Consider the following 17,914-nt stretch of genomic DNA (forward strand, 5'->3'; position numbering starts at 1 on the left):
ATTTTTAGAAAATATTCTAAAAGTTCCTGTTCCCTCTTTAGGTGAGCTCTTAAAAAGCTAAGTGCTATAATGTGACAGGTTATGAACAGTTTAACGTGTTAAAATGGATCTTATTCAAAACCCAGACTCTTATCTATTAAAGACTACCCTTTTTTAAAACCACAGGTGGTTTCTGAAGGTTTCACAGCATATGTCTAGAGATTACATTAACTAATAACTGGATTTTGTTTGGGTTGTGTATGTTGTACAATGCACAAATCAGTGGGTTTATCTTTAGTCACCTTATTCTCATTTGGGGTTAATGGAAATGAAGTAAGGACCAAGTAAACGACTTTTTTTCAGGTGCAAATTCGACCATGGAACCTAAGTGACAGTGACTTTGTAATGGATGGTTCACAGCCTTTGGACCCCAGAAAAACTATCTTTGTTGGGGGAGTTCCACGACCCCTTCGAGCTGGTGAGTGGAAATAGTAACACCACAACAACAAAACCAACAACAGCAATCCCCAATGTGTTTAGTCTTCAGTGTTTTCTAGGCTTCTGGTCAGCTATACACAATCTCCAAAAAGAAGGCCGTCATATCAGTTCCACTGAGCTGACCCTTAAATGTTTTCTGCCAAGATGTTGTATTTTCTTATGCCGCAAGAGTGAATTTCATTAAACTGTTATTTCAGAGGGTTGGGTTCTAATTAGTGATTCCCTGTTCAACCAATTATTTAAAAACTAATAACAGTGCATTTGGCAGTGTGCATTGTGAGCCAGTTAGTATTGTTATGTATAACAGAAAAAGAACCCCGTCAGAAATCTGTCCAGTGCAGCTGTGTGCACTTAATGACAGGGCGAACCCCTGCGAGAAACTGTGTCACTGAAGATCAGACTGAACTCTTCCCAAGCAAAACGGATTCCTGGTTTTCTCTTACATACTTTGAAAAGTGAGTTATGTATTTGAGCATCTTTAATTTGACTTCATGAAAGCGCCCCTATTTTTTGTTTTTTAAGTTCCTTTCCAATGATTAAATAACTGTGCCTGCTGGAATTGGGCAGTGTCTTAATTGACTGGGGCACCAAAGACAAATCTAATCACTTGTTAGATCAGTATGATTGCCTGTGGAATATAGTAAAATTATTTGTGAGAACAAAGTTTATAAAGTGCTTTAAAATAGCTGAGTTTATTTTTTTAAACTAAGATGAAAAAATAAGCTAGCCATTGCCACTGTAGTAGCAAAGGGCAGGGTTATCTCCTGTTAGTGTAAACAAGTGGACTCAAGTATTCTGCTTAAAAAGTAAAAGAGAAAGCAGAGATCATTAAAGCAAGCTGAGAAACAGCTTTGTGACTTTCATGACTTCTTAATTCTGAATGTTCCTCAACTTTCCTAATGCATTTATTCAAATCTCAACTCCAAGCTACTGCTAAAAGTTTAGGTCTCTATAAAGATGTATTCATAATTCCATTTTGAAAGACCTTAAAATAAATTAATTATGACTGGAGTTTATAATTTTATGGTATTTCAGAAAGTCAGGTGTCTTGGGTCTTTTTCTCATCCTAGTGGCAAACTTGCCCAAAGAAAGAAAGCAGAGCAGCAGAGATGCTTCCCCCTTCATCTGCCATCAGAGAATAAAGTCTAAGCAGGGCCAACTCATACGTGAACAGCATTATGAGATGAGGGCCAATGCAACCCTTTGTTTCTAAAGAGCTTGTGCTTTAAAAAAAAAAAAAAAAAGTGTGAGTAGGGGCGCTGTGTAATATTCCTGGCTTCTTCTAACTGGTGATATGTTTAGGAGTGGAGAGGGAGAAAAATCCCCTTTCATAGTCTTTAAACTGCAAATATATTCTTAAAAAAAAAAAAGGATATTCCTTGCTAGTATTCTCGCTGTTCTTTTTTGCAACTAAAGACAAACGCAAAGTTTTAATATCTTAGCTCTTTCCCTTTTTTCTTAGATGGGAATCTGCAAAAAAAGTTTTCTGAAAGAAAAATTCCTGCAGTTGTAAAAATAACAAAACTGACTTTAATCTCATGTCTGTTTTAAGTCACAGACACAATAGTTTATAACTAAATTGCCTTTTTAAACATTGTTCATCCTTTATTCTTTCTGTTTAAATTATTTGAAAGGGTAGATATGGACCTCTATTTGTGATAATCTGTTTTTCACTGTTGTGTGATCACACTAACAGCACAAGACAGGAAACCCAAGATGCTGAATTGTATTTTTTTTTTTAACATTCTGTGTCTGTAAAATGATACATGTTCTCGGGTTAAACAGGAATTATATTTAGTTATCTAGTCAGAAACTGGACTTTGTGTTCCCTGCCTAGATAATGCATGTTTTATAAATTTCAAAGTTTGGTTTTTTTAAGTAAACTAATTTGTTTTGGTTTAAAATTTTGTTTTTGCCATTGTTGGTTATTAATCTGTAGTCACTTAGTCTAATGAAGGTTCCCCCATGCCAGCACCTCCTATAAATGTAGCTAGTTTCTAGAAGGCTAAACAATCTACTTTAGCATCCTGGAATTTTACTCTATCCAAGACTTCCAGATTGGAGGCCAAGTAGTCTGGATGAAAAGAGTTAACATCTTTAGCTTTTATCCCTGTGCATAGAATTGAATTTCTTTGGAATACACTGAACTTTGTGGACTGGTGTGTGTCTTGGAATAGAAGACTGTTTTTAAAAGAAATCAGTTTGACTTTGCTAGACAATTGTAAATTGAATACAGTGCAGTTCACTTGAACAGTAAACATGTATTGAGCACGCAGTGTGTTACTGGCACTGAGAAAGTGCACGTCATGCCACTCTTGCTGAACAGGTCATCGCCTGTCAAGTCAAAGGTTTCAGAATGGACTAATAGAGCACCAACCCAATTAATTGAATACTAAATTATTTTCCTTAGCATAATATTCTCAATTTTTGGTTTTTAAATATTTCAGGGCATTTTTTTCCCCAGGAGTATTGTGGTTTGAATTCTGGAAGGTCTTAGAACTATTCTAGGCACTATATAGAAGATGATCTTAAACTAGGTGTTAGTGCTGGTGCTCAACAAGTGAGGTTTTGTGTGTCCAGATTGATTTTCACCTTATCCTGGGCCAGAAATGGTCCTTTAGCACATTACAGTATTATCCTTTTGGATCTCATAAGGTTTTTTGTCTTTGATATTTTCCCATTGTAAGACAGGGACCATTATCACTAATAAATGATAATATAGTCCTTTATCACTAAGTAGAAATGCACAAACACTTCTGAAGATACAAGGCAACCTGTTTTAAGTGGATTGTCTTGACTGAGTTTAGGTTGTTCCTTCTGATCTTTTGACAAGCATGACTTTTAAAAATTCAGGTTGGAAAAAAAGTCAGGGGCCTAGAAAAATTAGCCTGAAAGTGGGAAAATATATCAATGGAAAATCTCGATGAGTTTACCCAAAGTTGGATTGCCTGATTGTTGCCTTTTCTAGGTCAAGTAATTTCTACTGTCTCTTGTCTCTCCCTTCCATCACTCCTGTCAGTGACAGTGGCAGGCCAAGGATGGTTTGCCTGAAGTCTCCTGCTGATTCTAGATCTTGCTTTCCTTCCATTTCCTATCTCTCTCCACCTCCACACTAGGAAAGGCTGTGGGTAGACTCGCCATGCCACCGTGTGGCTAAAGTGTACATATTCTTCAGAGAGTCAGTACGAGGAAAGAGGTGGTCCATCTCTCTTGTCTGTTTCTCCTCCTGCTACCACCTGGACATGCAAGAGCATATTGCCACTCTTCATTCACATGTTGTAAGCAACATGTCTCAGTGCAGAAATCTCCCTGTTGCATATCCCTATGGCATGAGAACCTTTCCTGACAGCATGTCTTTGCTCTGATAGCAAGTAAGTGCCAGGCTTGGGAGTTTTGAGGAGAGACCACCAGGGGAGAGTGGGAAAGGAAGGATCTGGTCCCTGTACTCTCCCCTGGTTTGTAACCATAAGTATCTTCTGACTTGAGCTTCTGGGCCTAGACATCTCATTTGGGGGCTGCCTCAGTAATCCAGCTTTGGGAGCCATGCATTTCCAACTTTGATCAGGCTTTAAAAACCCTCGGTCTTCCTTTCTAGTTAGAGGCTGTTCCTCCACTTTATGACTTCCTCCTGACAGTTTATCTGACCAGGTCCTGCAGAAAAGATCAGTCTTGAGTTCCTGGAGCCTGCCAATTGCCTGTCATCTTTGGATCTCTCACCTTCTTAACTATTGTTCTGATGAGTCTCTCTTGTCTTTTTCTCCCTAATATTCTGCTATGGATCCTGATATTTTCTTCTCATTCTGCCCTGCCTCCCCCTACCCCAACTGTTGTGAGGATGGCTTTTCTATGGAAATTCTAGAGGAAAACATTTTTTTGAGGTAAATATTCACTAATGTATGGCATACATCTGGAGAACATGATGAATTTTTCTAAGAGCATTTATTCCACACATTCTGTGCAAACATTCTGGTAGGGCACACATATTAGGAATCACATCCTGATTTGTGATTTAGGAAGGAGGAGTATTATAACCATATCCTCTTTGTTCAGTGAAGTGGTAGCAGACAGAAATCATCTTATGTCAAATTGGTCAGCACTCGAAGCTTTTTCTTTCACCCAGTCCCAAGTTCAGAATGAGTTGTCTCAGATAAACTCCAGAATTGGCATACTGACTTAATTCACTGCACTGCCCTTAAGATTAAGGATTTTCTAATGTTGATTGGTGTTTGTGAGCTCCCTCCTTTAGGAAAGCACACCCTCACCCGCAGCTGATGTCAAAGGTTGCCATATCAGTGGCAGTTTGAATAACATTAACTTAAAGCTTAAGTAAGACTGGGATGAACTGGTGTTTATGGAGCAGAAACCAGGCCAAGTTAATGTTAAGCAAAGATTTGTGAGTTAAGCAAATGTTAAAGAAAAACAACCCCTGGACAAAACAAAACATTTGAACGCTGCTCTGTGCCCAACAGTATGCCCAGAGTTCTCATATATGTTTAATCCTCATGAAAACCTTGTGAGGTTGTAAGTGGTAGACTTTTCATCATAGAAATAAGGAAACAGAGTTCAAAGGGGGTGATTAGTCAAGACCACAACAATTAAAAAAGCTAAGGCTCAAACTCAGATCTCCAGACTTCAAGTCTGGGACTCTCTACACAGAAGGAAGCTGCTTTATCAGGCTGAGATATGAGATTCTGTCTCCATAACAGTAATAACAGTCAGCCTGGTACCAGCTCGATTTAATCAACTTAAATACTCTTATCGCTAAGACTTAGTTGGTTGTTCATACCATTTATTTGAAAATATTCATAACTTCCCAATATCTCATACAGAGTGGAAGCTTATGAGCATTTCCTCTACTGAAGATACGTGAACGGCTTTGGTGATCCAACTCGGCAATTGTAAACTCAGAAAGTTCACCTTCGAGTTGAATTTTCCTTTCTTTCAGAAGTACAAGCCTCTTTGTCACCCTGAGGTGCCATATGCCTCTTTCCTGTCTGCTTTGTTATTTCCAAAGAGGAGAAATGGAACTTCTGGATTCATGATTTAAAATCTGAAAAGATGAATGTGTTAGTATTTCCCTCAGGAACCCTCATTCCTGCTCTGTCCCATTTGGCTCTCATAGTATCTTGGACTTCTACATTGCCTTAGGCTAACTTTGAAATCTAATTAAACCTTAGGAACAGGACCCTGGGGTCAGGCAGGATGGGAGAGTCATCATGATTTTCTTTCTGTTGAGCTGATCCCTTTCAGATCTTTATGAAGAATTGGGAGCAAAACAAGTTGGGGTTCAGATTCACCTCCAGGGCATGGTCACCACAACCCAGAGGAATTCACAGACATACTATACGCTACATACAACTGCAGTATTTTTGTTTCCCTCTCTAGTCTGGGACACAAGAGCCAGTGTGTAGGTTAGACTTATAGTAGTATACTGTTCTCATGGAACAGTTGTTTATGAGCTGACTTGAGTTATCATAAGAGCATAGAACATCTTAACCAAAGTACAGAATGCCCTTGGATATGGCTACCAGAACTCGTAATTTCCCACCCCTGTGGTGACCAGACAGACCCTGTTAACACTGGATGGGAAAGAAAAAAGAGAAGTGGTTTAAAGATATCTGACTTCCTCACAGACTCTGTCTATGCCTGCTGTCACCTCTGTCTGTCTGAATTTCAACCTCTGGGACCCTCATCTTCCTCATGTTAAATGTTAAGAACGTGCTCCTGGGAGATAACGCTGTCCTTGTTATCTACAGAGGATGGTTTCACATGAGGATTCACTGTCGTACATTTAGTAGGTGGTTTGACTACATTTTCCAGATAAGACATATCCTTGATCAAAGACTCACATTTCAAGAGCAGGATGGAGTTCATAATGTACAGGTAGATCCGTGAAGGTTTTAGTTGACTTTTACCAGATCCTTACTGCTTTTCTTCTGTTTTTCTCTCTTCCTCCCGAGTAGTTAAAATGGTAGCCCTCTTGCTGGCTCAGCTTCCTCCTCATTCAGAGGAAGGGAATTTATATGGAACTTTCCTACATTAACTGATAATGCTCACTGTAAAGAAATCTTTAAAACCTAGCCTCTCCGAGTAGTTGTATATTATGACATCTGTAGGTGAATTTGTATCTTCCATATAAAAAGTATTTTCAGATTAGAATTTTGTAGGACTTTAGGAAAGCTTGCTTTGTGTTCGTTAGTTACCTATGTAGTAGATGAATTAAATTACTCTTTTTTTTTAATGTTTTTTACCAACTGGTTACTTTTCTCAGTAATTAGAAATGCTGTTTAGTACTTAAGTGACATCCCTCTGTCCTTTGAGCCCAGCATTAGTTTAGGCAGCAGGAAGTACACTTTTAATGAGGACTTGCTGACTGAGTAAGGACCAAATACAAACAGCAGTTGTTGAGTTATTATTTACTTTTCTTCAAGGATCATCAGACTATTGAGGTTTTTGTAGCTAAAATATAGGTTAAGGTAGAGAAATGAGTAGTCTTCATATTCTTCCCCCCAAAAAACTTTCTGTAGTCACCTTGGATTCTTTCTTCTAGCTTCTCAATAAATTGTCCTTCACTTGAGTAAGACTTCGTTGGCTCAAATGCCTGCAGGCTCTTGGGTGGCCAAGAAAATGACTGCACATAAGCTTCTAAGTGGAAATTATTAATTTATATAATTTTCATAAAAGCGTAAGTGAGTGAAGGTTTCTTTTTCCTGTCAGAACTGCTTAACTGCCAGTAGCATCAGCCATGACTGAATCTTTGGGCCGAGAAGATGATTTTCCAACAGCCAGATTCACAAAGTGCTTGTGGAAGGTGCTGTCTCTGGCATCAGCGGATCCCTAAATTTCCTTTGGAGACCAAGATGCCGTAGAACCTCTGGTTACAGTAGTTCTTGTCTTCAGCTGGAGGTTCAAGCTCTCTTTCTAAATTAGACACTTTCTTGAGTCCTTCCTAAGGGTAGGAGACAAGCTCATTCAGTCCTTTGCCAACATTCGTCTCCTGGCCATTCACCAGGCTGAGGGAATGTTCACTGTCTTATTCTATTCCAGAAGAAGCCATGTCTTTGGGAAATTAGTGTTTAATTTCCAGGCCCCAAGGTTACCTATTTTACTAAGCCAACTTGACTAATAAAGGAAATTCATTAACGACTAAGGTGAATAAATTCAGCTTTCGATTTCTTCTTCTCTGTGACTGGAATAACATTAGCTATGTGAGGAAGTCCTTAAGCTATCATAAGTTGTTGAGACAAAGTAAGGACCCACTAAATTCTGATATTCAGGGTACATATGTGATTCTTGGGCTTCCCAGATGGCTCAGTGGTAAAAAAAAAGTATCTGCCTACCAAGCCGGAGACTCGGGTTCAATCCCTGGGTTGGAAAGATCCCCTGGAAAAGGAAATAGCAACCTACTCCAGTATTCTTTATTCTTGCCTGGGAAATCCCATGGAAAGAGGAGGCTGGTGGGCTGCAGTCTATGGGGTCACCAAAGAGTCAGACAGGACTTAACAACTAAACAGGGACATGATTCTTACTGCACTGTTTGAATGAATGTGATTTCTGGATCCTGCCCCAAGACCGAAGTCAGGGTCCACTTGGGCTCTAACCAGCAATGTTTCTTTGACTGATATGACTCAGTAATTCTGATCATAATGGGATCATTGGGGTAGCTTTCTGCTCTTCTGTCTTTAAAAGCACTTACTCTCTGGCTTAATTACTGCTAGCTTATTTACTCATCTTCTGAAAATTACCTGTTGGTTGTTAAGTCATTCTTCCTATTAGAAACAGAAGCTTAGAAATCCACTACCAGTATTAAGCAGTCCGGTTTGAAGAAGTCAGATAGAAAGACAGCCTTTCTTTCACAGCAACATAACTTTGTTGCTGCCTCAGCAGCTGCCCATTATAGAAACCAGTAGTACATGGCTTTCCTTCTGTTCATAGAAATCTGGTGGCGTTCTTGCATCATTAAGCCCTTCAGCCCTTGAACCTGCTGCAGAGCTCTCCGGCCACTCCAGCCTGTGCAGCTCTCCTTCTCCCCAGATACTGATTCCTGTGTAGCTCAGCTGTCTGGGGGCCTTTGCACACTGGCTGTGGCCCAGGTCTTCATCTGTCTTCCCTGTCTGCTCCTTTCCAAATACCATGTGTAGGTATTTGAGGAAGTGGGTTCTTGGGTCATTCCCTAGGAGTAGGGCTAAGTCTTTTGGACTTAAAACCATGTGAGTGGCCTGAAAGGAGTGGTCATACCTGGAGGAGGTGCCATCCAGTATCAAGTAAACAGTTAACTTCAGGCAGTTTGGATCCAGGTAAGTAACTGCTGTATGTCTCTCCGTGGTACCTTTTGATGAGGACAGTTGTAGAATATCAGACCTTTGGAATGTCCAATTTCCAAATGCCTTCTGTCCAGGTGTTTTGCAGATATACCAAAGAGCTCTAGTGAAGAGTGCAGACCAGACCTCTGGATTTATAGCAGGGTACAGGATGGGTGTGCTTTTACTGCCTTTGTAGCAGCTTAGTGTTTCCTGGTAATTATAAGCACTCAATAAATGTTTATTGCTGCTATTATCATTTTTAGCATTGTTATTTAGAATTTAGTGTGAGAAGTTAGTGTGGAGATTCCTCAGTTGAAATAAACTCCAAATCTTTTATTTTTTAAAAAGTTGTGGAGAGTTATTTCTCGGCTATAAACATATTGCCTCTAGAATTAATTCTTTCTATAGCTTAATCTTAATTTAGTAGTGTGACTTTAGTAATTACTTTCAGCCCTGGGGGTCAGTAAGTAGACTGTTTCTCATTAACTTGTTAGGGCACCTGAGATGCTTTGCCTGCCCAGGGTCCACTCTAGTGGACTAAGCAGTTAGAAATTAGAAAGGAGGGTTGCTGATAGATCATTTCTTTTATACTGTTGCTGAAGTTCTCATTATGTAAATTTGTGTGTGTGTGTAAATTCTTTCTTTCTTTCTTTTTTCATTTTGTTTTCAAATATCCTATGAGGAGCTCCCCTTCTTGAGTTCTAAGACTGGTGTGGACACTCTTCATGATACTTAACATGGGTTTTCTATTTCTTAGTTACACTGCATGATTCTTCCATATAGTCCTTCCTTCTCCTGGACAAGAGACCCTTCTAAACATTTATACCAAATGGTGTTTATTTTCTTGCAGTTGAACTGGCAATGATCATGGACCGTTTATATGGTGGTGTCTGCTATGCTGGCATTGATACAGACCCCGAGCTGAAGTACCCCAAAGGTGCCGGCCGTGTGGCATTCTCCAATCAGCAGAGTTACATCGCAGCCATCAGCGCTCGCTTTGTGCAGCTCCAACACAATGACATTGACAAACGGGTAAGCAACTGCTTGGGGTATCATTGCTATGGGAAAGAAATGAAAGCTATTCCATGGGCCCCTGGGGAGAAAATCACCTTATGTGGCATTGGTCCATGAGTCCATCTAGGCTGCCTGAAAAAGAGACTACCCTTGGTATTTAAGGCGTTAATGAACTTTCTGTTTCCTCCATCCCTGGGGCGATGTCACACTTATGAAAGTAATGCTGCACAATTTAGTGAAGCAAACCAGTGCTCTTTAAAAGATGGTGCCAGGACTTCCCTGCTGGTCCAGTGGCTAAGGCACTCCAGTGCAGGGGCCCTAGGTTCCACCCCTGGTCAGGGAACTAGATCCCACATACCACAACTGAAGATCCCGTGTGCTGCAAGAAGTCCTGGCGCAGCCAAATAAATAAATATTTTGGAAAAAAAGATGATGCCAACAGCACAGTAACAATGATTGAGAGCCTGTTTGACCCACGTGGTCCTCTTAAAGAACTCGAACTAACATTTAATGTTAACATTCAGGAGTATACATAAAATTTTGAAGTTCCCATTTCTCTTAAACTTGCAAGATCATATGTGATAGCAATTGCTGGAGCTATTGATAGCAGTAGCTGCTTGCTGTCCCCTCTAGTCCCCTCTACAACTCTCTGTCTTTCTCCTGCTCATAGCAAATAGACATATCCATTATCTGTCTCCTTGCTCATTGACGTTGCCTGCCTGGCCAGTCGAGGCACTCAGATTTGCTGTCATCCAAACAGGAGACAGTAGAGCTGGAGAGCATTGGTGTGCTCAGTTGGGTTTGGGGACAGACGCAGGTTTAAATCTTTAAACCCCAGTTCTGCCACTATTTGGAAGCTTAGGGGACTAGAAGGAGTTAGGAGCTAATCTGAGACCTGATTGATAGAGTAATGGAGCAAGGGGGAAAACATCAAGCCTTAAACACCTCCATATGCAATTGTTCAATGGCTGTTAATGCTTCCAGTCAAGGCTGTTTTGGGGGCATACACTGGACAGGAATAAATAAAGTAGTAAATGTGTTTTCTTACCAGGTGTCAACTCCTCTCTGTGGTTGACTAACTGGTTTTGTGTAGCAGACCTAAGTGTGTTAGGAGGTGGAAGTTTCAATGGGTGATGGATTTTTTTAAAGTCAATAAGATAACATTTTCTTTAAGACATAGATCAAATTACAAAAGCCAGTGCTTAAAATAAACAGTCTATTTGCTACGTCTCTGGGATCCTTAAAAGTAAGTAGTGGTGGTTTGTTTTTTAATTAAAATGAATAATTGTTTTACAAAACTGTGAAACACTCTAAATCAGTGGAAAGTCAGGGGTGATAAAGATTCAACTCCATTCCTACTTTTGAAGCGCCCACAACACCCCTTTGGTAGCAGTAATTCCCCTACAGACTGTGAGCTCCGCAAAGCTGGGCATGGTGTCCGTCTCATTCTCTGCTTCCCCACCGCTTGATGTCTAGATACTGTTGTTGTTTAGTCACTCAGTCGTGTCTGACTTTTTGCGACCCGTGGACTGTATCCCACCAGGCTCCTCTGTCCATGGGATTTCCCAGGCAAGAATACTGGAGTGGTTTACCTTTAACTTCTCCAGATGTAGATACAGTAGGTGCTTGGTAAACCTTTGTTGGATTAACAAATGGTGCTCTGTGGAGGGTTCTGTTAACTTCGGCTGCTAGTGGACTTGCTTGTGCCTCTGTGTTTGTGAATCTGGAACCCCAGGTTGCATTACATTTAGACTGCTGTTGCAGTCAGTGGTGAATCCCAGGCAATAAACTTAACCTGAAAAGCGCTTGTGTTCTCATCTGTATCCAAGTAGCTTTCTTTTTGTTCCCCTCTGAAGCTAGGAGGTGTGAGACTGCTCAGGAGGTAGGTCCTAAAGATGATAGAAGAAGATTCCACTTTTCCTTTGCCCCCACCCTAACAACCTCCTGTCTTACTCCTTCGTTAGAAGGAAGTGCATTTACTCCAGGGTTTATGGTATTCTTTGAACTCCTTTAAGAATCTGGAAAGTTCAGGCAGTATTTGTTTTATTGCCTACCTCTGCTCTCACCTCTGCTATACTCATGCCCTCAGCATTGATTCCCGCAAAACTTAGACCTAGGTAAGGAAGAAAGAAGTGATGTTTCTTTTGTTAGCATAATCACAGGCCATGTTATAGAAAAGTGTTTGGCTCATCAAGCTTCTCAGGAACACCATTGACTGTTTCTGCTCTTTGCATTTGGGTTACCTATACCCTCCATACCTTAGGATGGTCCTTGATAAACATTTAGGGTAGCAGCCAGTTGTAATAGAAGGAGTATGGAGTTTGGAGCTAGAACAGATCCTAGTACATTTAAACCTCTGCTGCACCAATCACCAGACCTCTGGTGACCCCAAACAAGTTACTTAATGCCAAGAGCCTTGGGTCCTCATCTGTAACCCCTGGGGAAAGTCTGAAGATTAAATGGGATTTGAAGATTGAACATCCAGAGTCATATGGCAGTTAAAATGTTTACCTGGCACTTGCTGATTTAACAGTATTCATCTTGCTGGAAGTGTACTTACACTGATGTTGTTAATATTAAATGGCTTGAATTTTATCATTGCTCTGCTGAAGATGCAGTGAAAAGTTACACTGGTTAGTGAAAAGAACCCTGGGCAGAGTCAGATGGTTGGGTCTAGATGTGGTCCTCTTCCCAGGAGGCTGTGTGATTTTGAGCAGGTCACTCAAAGTCTGAGTTTCAGAATAAGGACAATAATAGTAATAGCTTTGTGTACCCCACTAGATTGTTGAGAAGCCCAGAAGAGGTACTGAAAAAGAAAGCAGTACATAGTGTGACTCACTGGGCAGGTGTATAGTGGGACTGTTGTGATGCCACATGGTGTCAAAAGGGATCTGTTGGTTCCTTCAGTGGCCTGGAATGAGAATCATTTGAGTGGGAAAACTGAAAATTACTGCAACTGATGGATTCCCTTCTCTCCCTGTCTCCCAGCTCCATCTTCATGCTCTTTGTTCGCGCTGACCAAGGTGCAGACCATATTCTTTACTATGAGAGATGGAGGCCAGCTTCTGTCTTGAGTGGGGCTCCTTTTCACTGGTTTTCTGTGAATATTGTACTCCCTTCCCCCAAACATTACTCTTTCTTCTCGTTTTCTTCTTGCTTTGAACATAGCCAGCAATACCTTTGAGCTTCCCTGGTGGCTCAGACAGTAAAGAATCTGCCTGCAGGAGACTCAGGTTAGATCTCTTGGTCAGGAAGATCCCCTGGAGAAAGAAATAGCAACCCACTCTAGAATTCTTGCCTGGAGAACTCCATGGACAGAAAGCCTGGTGGGCTGCAGTCCATGGGGTCGCAAACAGTTGGACACACTGAGTAACTAACACTTTCATTTTCAGCAATACCTTATTTTGTTGCCTATGGTACTCTGAGTCTCTGTTAACTGCACCCTTTGCTGTAGAAGCTTTTTTAGGTTGATTTCACTTTTATGTTTATGTGTCTTCTAAAGGTTGATTTGAGCTTTCCAGAGAGTTCCTATTTTATAAATAAGCAACATTAGTATTTCCTTGCCTGAGAATATAAAATATGCCAATATGCAACAGTTATAGAAACCGTCACTCCTGTAACTTCTGACACTCTCATCTCTACTGTCATCTTACTCATCCATGTCACCATCTTTAGGCAAGTTCAGTTCAGTTCAGTCACTCAGTCGTGTCTCACTCTTTGCGACCCCATGAACCGCAGCACGCCAGGCCTCCCTGTCCATCACCAAACCCATGTCCATTGAGTCGGTGATGCCATCCAACCATCTCATCCTTTGTTGTCCCCTTCTCCTCCTGCCCTCAATCTTTCCCAGCATCAGGGTCTTTTCCAGTGAATCTGCTTTTCATATCAGGTGGCCAAAGTATTGGAGTTTCAGCTTCAACATCAGTCCTTCCAGTGGACACCCAAGACTGATCTCCTTTAGGATGGACTGGTTGGATCTCCTCACAGTCCAAGGGACTCTCAAGAGTTTTCTCCAACACCACAGGTCAAAAGCATCAATTCTTCTTTGCTCAGCTTTCTTTATAGTCCAACTCTCACATCCATACCTGACCACTGGAAAAACCATAGCCTTGACTAGACGGACCTTTGTTAACAAAGTAATGTCTCTGCTTTTCAATATGCTGTCTAGGTTGGTCATAATTTTTCTTCCAAGGAGTAAGCGTCTTTTAATTTCATGGCTGCAGTCACCATCTGCAGTGATTTTAGAGCCCCCAAAAATAAAGTCTGTCACTGTTTCCACTGTTTCCCCATCTATTTGCCATGAAGTGATGGGACCAGATGCCATGCTCTTCGTTTTCTGAATGTTGAGCTTTAAGCCAACTTTTTACCCTCCTCTTTCACTTTCAACAAGAGGCTCTTTAGTTCCTCTTCACTTTCTGCCATAAGGGTGGTGTCATCTGAATTTCTGAGGTTACTGGTATTTCTCCCAGCAATCTTGATTCCAGCTTGTGATTCATCCAGCCCAGCATTTCTCATATAATGTACTCTGCATATAAGTTAAATAAACATGGTGACAATATACAGCCTTGATGTAATCCTTTTCCTATTTGGAACCAGTCTGTTGTTCCATGTCCAGTTCTAACTGTTGCTTCCTGACCTGCATACAGATTTCTCAAGAGGCAGGTCAGGTGGTCTTGTATTCCCATCTCTTGAAGAATTTTCCACAGTTTATTGTGATCCACACAGTCAAAGGCTTTGGCATAGTCAATAAAGCAGAAATAGATGTTTTTCTGAAACTCTCTTGCTTTTTCGATGATCCAGTGGATGTTGGCAGTTTGATCTCTGGTTCCTCTTCCTTTTCTAAAACCAGCGTGAACATCTGGAAGTTCATGGTTCACGTATTGCTGAAGCCTGGCTTGGAGAATTTTGAGCATCAGTTTACTAGCATGTGAGATGAGTGCAATTGTGCAGTAGTTTGAGCGTTCTTTGGCATTGCCTTTCTTTGGGATTGGAATGAAAACTGACCTTTTCCAGTCCTGTGGTCACTGCTGAGTTTTCCAAATTTGCTGACATATTGAGTGCAGCACTTTCACAGCATCATCTTTCAGGATTTGAAATAGCACAACTGGAATTCTATCACCTCCACTAACTTTGTTTGTAGTGATGCTTCCTAAGGCCAATGTGACTTTACATCAGGATATCTGGCTCTAGGTGAGTGTGAGTGATCGCACCATCGTGATTTTTTGGGTTGTGAAGATCTTTTTTGTACAGGTCTTCTGTGTATTCTTGCCACCTCTTCTTAATATCTTCTGTTTCTGTTAGGTCCCTACCATTTCTGTCCTTTATTGAGCCCTTCTTTGCATGAAATGTTCCCTTAGTGTTTCTAATTTTCTTGAAGAGATCTCTAGTCTTTCCCATTCTATTGTCTTCCTCTATTTCTTTGAATTGATCGCTGAGGAAGGCTTTCTCATCTGCTTGCTATTCTTTGGAACTCTGCATTCAGATGCTTATATCTTTCCTTTTCTCCTTTGCTTTTGGCTTCTCTTCTTTTCACAGCTATTTATAAGGCCTCCTCACACAGCCATTTTGCTTTTTTGCATTTCTTTTCTTGGGGATGGTCTTGATTCCTGTCTCCTGTACAATGTCATGAACCTCCATCCATAGTTCATCAGGCACTCTGTCTATCAGATCTAGTCCCTTAAATCTGTTTCTCACTTCCATTGTATAGTCATAAGGGATTTGATTTAGGTCATACCTGAATGGTCTAGTGGTTTCCCCCACTTTCTTCAATTTAAGTCTGAATTTGGCAATAAGGAGTTCATGATCTGAGCCACAGTCAGCTCCTGGTCTTGTTTTTGCTGACTGTATAGAGCTTCTCCATCTTTGGCTGCAAGGGATATAATCAATCTGATTTTGGTGTTGACCATCTGGTGAAGTCCATGTGTAGAGTCTTCGCTTGTGTTGTTGGAAGCGGGTGTTTGCTATGACCAGTGCATTCTCTTGGCAGAACTCTGTTAACCTTTGTCCTTTTTCGTTCTGTACTCCAAGGCCAAATTTGCCTGTTACCCCAGGTGTTTCTTGACTTCATACTTTTGCATTCCAGTCCCCTATAACGAAAAGGACATCCTTTTGGGGTGTTCATTCTAAAAGGTCTTGTAGGTCTTCATAGAACCATTCAACTTCAGCTTCTTCAGCATTACTGGTTGGGACATAGACTTGGATTACCATGATATTGAATGGTTTGCCTTGGAAATGAACAGAGATCATTCTGTCGTTTTTGAGATTGCATCCAAGTACTGCATTTTGTACTGTTTTGTTGACCATGATGGCTACTCCATTTCTTCTAAGGGATTTCTGCCCACAGTAGTAGATATAATGGTCATCTGAGTTAAATTCACCCATTCCAATCCATCTTAGTTCGCTGATTCCTAAAACGTCGATGTTCACTCTTGCCATCTCTTGTTTGACCGCTTCCAAGTTACCTTGATTCATGGACCTGACATTCCAGGTTCCATTGCAATATTGCTCTTTACAGCATCAGACCTTGCTTCTATCACCAGTCACATCCACAACTGGGTGTTGTTTTTGCTTTGGCTCCATCCCTTCATTCTTTCTCGAGTTATTTCTCCACTCATCTCCAGTAGCATATGGGGCACCTGCCGACCTGGGGAGTTCATCTTTCAGTGTCTTATCTTTTTGCCTTTTCATACTGTTCATGGGGTTCTCAAGGCAAGAATACTGAAGTGGTTTGCCATTCCCTTCTCCAGTGGACCACATTCTATCAGACCTGTCCACCATGACCCGTCCATCTTGGGTGGCCCCACACAGCATGGATTAGTTTCATTGAGTTAGACAAGACTGTGGTCCGTGTGATCAGATTGGCTAGTTGTCTGTGACTGTGGTTTCAGTCTGTCTTCCCTCTGATGCACTCTCTCAGTGCCTACTGTCTAACTTGGGTTTCTCTTACCTTGGATGTGGGGTATCTCTTCACCTTTTAGGCAAAAGGTGGTTTTTTTAATTTTTAAGGTAAGACTTTTAAATTTAAAAGGTAAGACTTTGTACCTTTTTGAAGTATAATTCATATACCATACAAATCCAGCACCACAGTTCAAAGGGATCATTAGAGGCAGGGAATCCTACTTATTAACCTGTGCTCTTCAAAGTCACGGTAACAAGGTAGGCTGGGCTGTTGGCAAATTTCTGCCCCCTGCTATGTATTAATTAAGGTCCCCCAAGAATATGTCACCTGTTGTAGTGGGCTGATAAATCTACACATCGGCAAGCTTTATGCCACATTTGCACAGCAGTGAGAAGACTCCAGAGGTGGAAGAAACTCTAAATGGTGGTTCTTTACAGCAGGGTTCCCCACCATCCAGGCCATGGACCAGTACCTCCTGTCATATCAGCAGTGGCATTAAATTAGAAACAAAGTGCACAATAAATGTAATGTATTTGAATCATCTGAAAAGCATCTCCCTCACCTCAGTCCATGGAACAATTAACTTCTACAAAACGGGTCCCCGATGCCAAAAGAGATGGCGACCACTGTCTTACAGATCAGGACTGCTGCCATGATCTTGACTCTGCCACTGTGCCCAGAGGTCTGAATGGGAGTACTTTGCACATGGGTGACACTCAGTAAGCGTGTAGAATAAATTAGGATGATATGTGAGGGAGCAGGGACTGGGAGTAACCCTGGAAGGCTGTCAGTGATACTGGCGTGAGTCACTGGCATCTCTCACCTGGACATCTACAATTGGTTCCTCATTGGTCTCCCCAGTTCAACTTTAGCCCATCTCCAATTCATTCTTTGCATTAAAAACTAAAGCACTTTGGGCTTCCCCGGTGGCTCAGTGGTAAAGAATCTGCCTGCCAGTGCAGGAGATGTGGGTTTGATCCCTGGTCTGGGAAGATCCCACATGCTGCAGAGCAACTAAGCCCATGATCCACAACTACTGCGCTTGTGCTCCAGAGCCCGGGAACTGCAGGCACTGAGCCTGCACGCTGCGGCTCCTGACGCCTGCTCACCCTAGAGCCCATGCTCTGTGATGAGAGAGGCCACTGCAGTGAGAAGCCCGTGCCCTACTAGACAGTAGCCCTGCTCAGCACAACTAGAGAAAAGTCCATGTGGCAACAAAGAC

The 17,914-nt window shown here is 41.4% G+C and overlaps 1 protein-coding gene across 9 annotated transcripts in view; it reads left to right on the forward strand.

Annotated features, from left to right (window-relative positions):
* The window catches only part of CPEB3 (cytoplasmic polyadenylation element binding protein 3), a 202,603-nt gene that overhangs the window by 159,399 nt on the left and 25,290 nt on the right, over positions 1-17,914 (forward strand). For all 9 annotated transcript variants that reach the window (XM_027528969.1, XM_027528971.1, XM_027528967.1 and 6 more), the window contains 2 exons: positions 343-457; positions 9,631-9,812. In XM_027528969.1, coding sequence (XP_027384770.1) covers positions 343-457; positions 9,631-9,812 — 297 coding nt within the window. The remainder of the gene's footprint in view (positions 1-342; positions 458-9,630; positions 9,813-17,914) is intronic.

This window comes from Bos indicus x Bos taurus, chromosome 26 (assembly GCF_003369695.1).
Source record: "Bos indicus x Bos taurus breed Angus x Brahman F1 hybrid chromosome 26, Bos_hybrid_MaternalHap_v2.0, whole genome shotgun sequence".
NCBI lineage: Eukaryota > Metazoa > Chordata > Mammalia > Artiodactyla > Bovidae > Bos > Bos indicus x Bos taurus.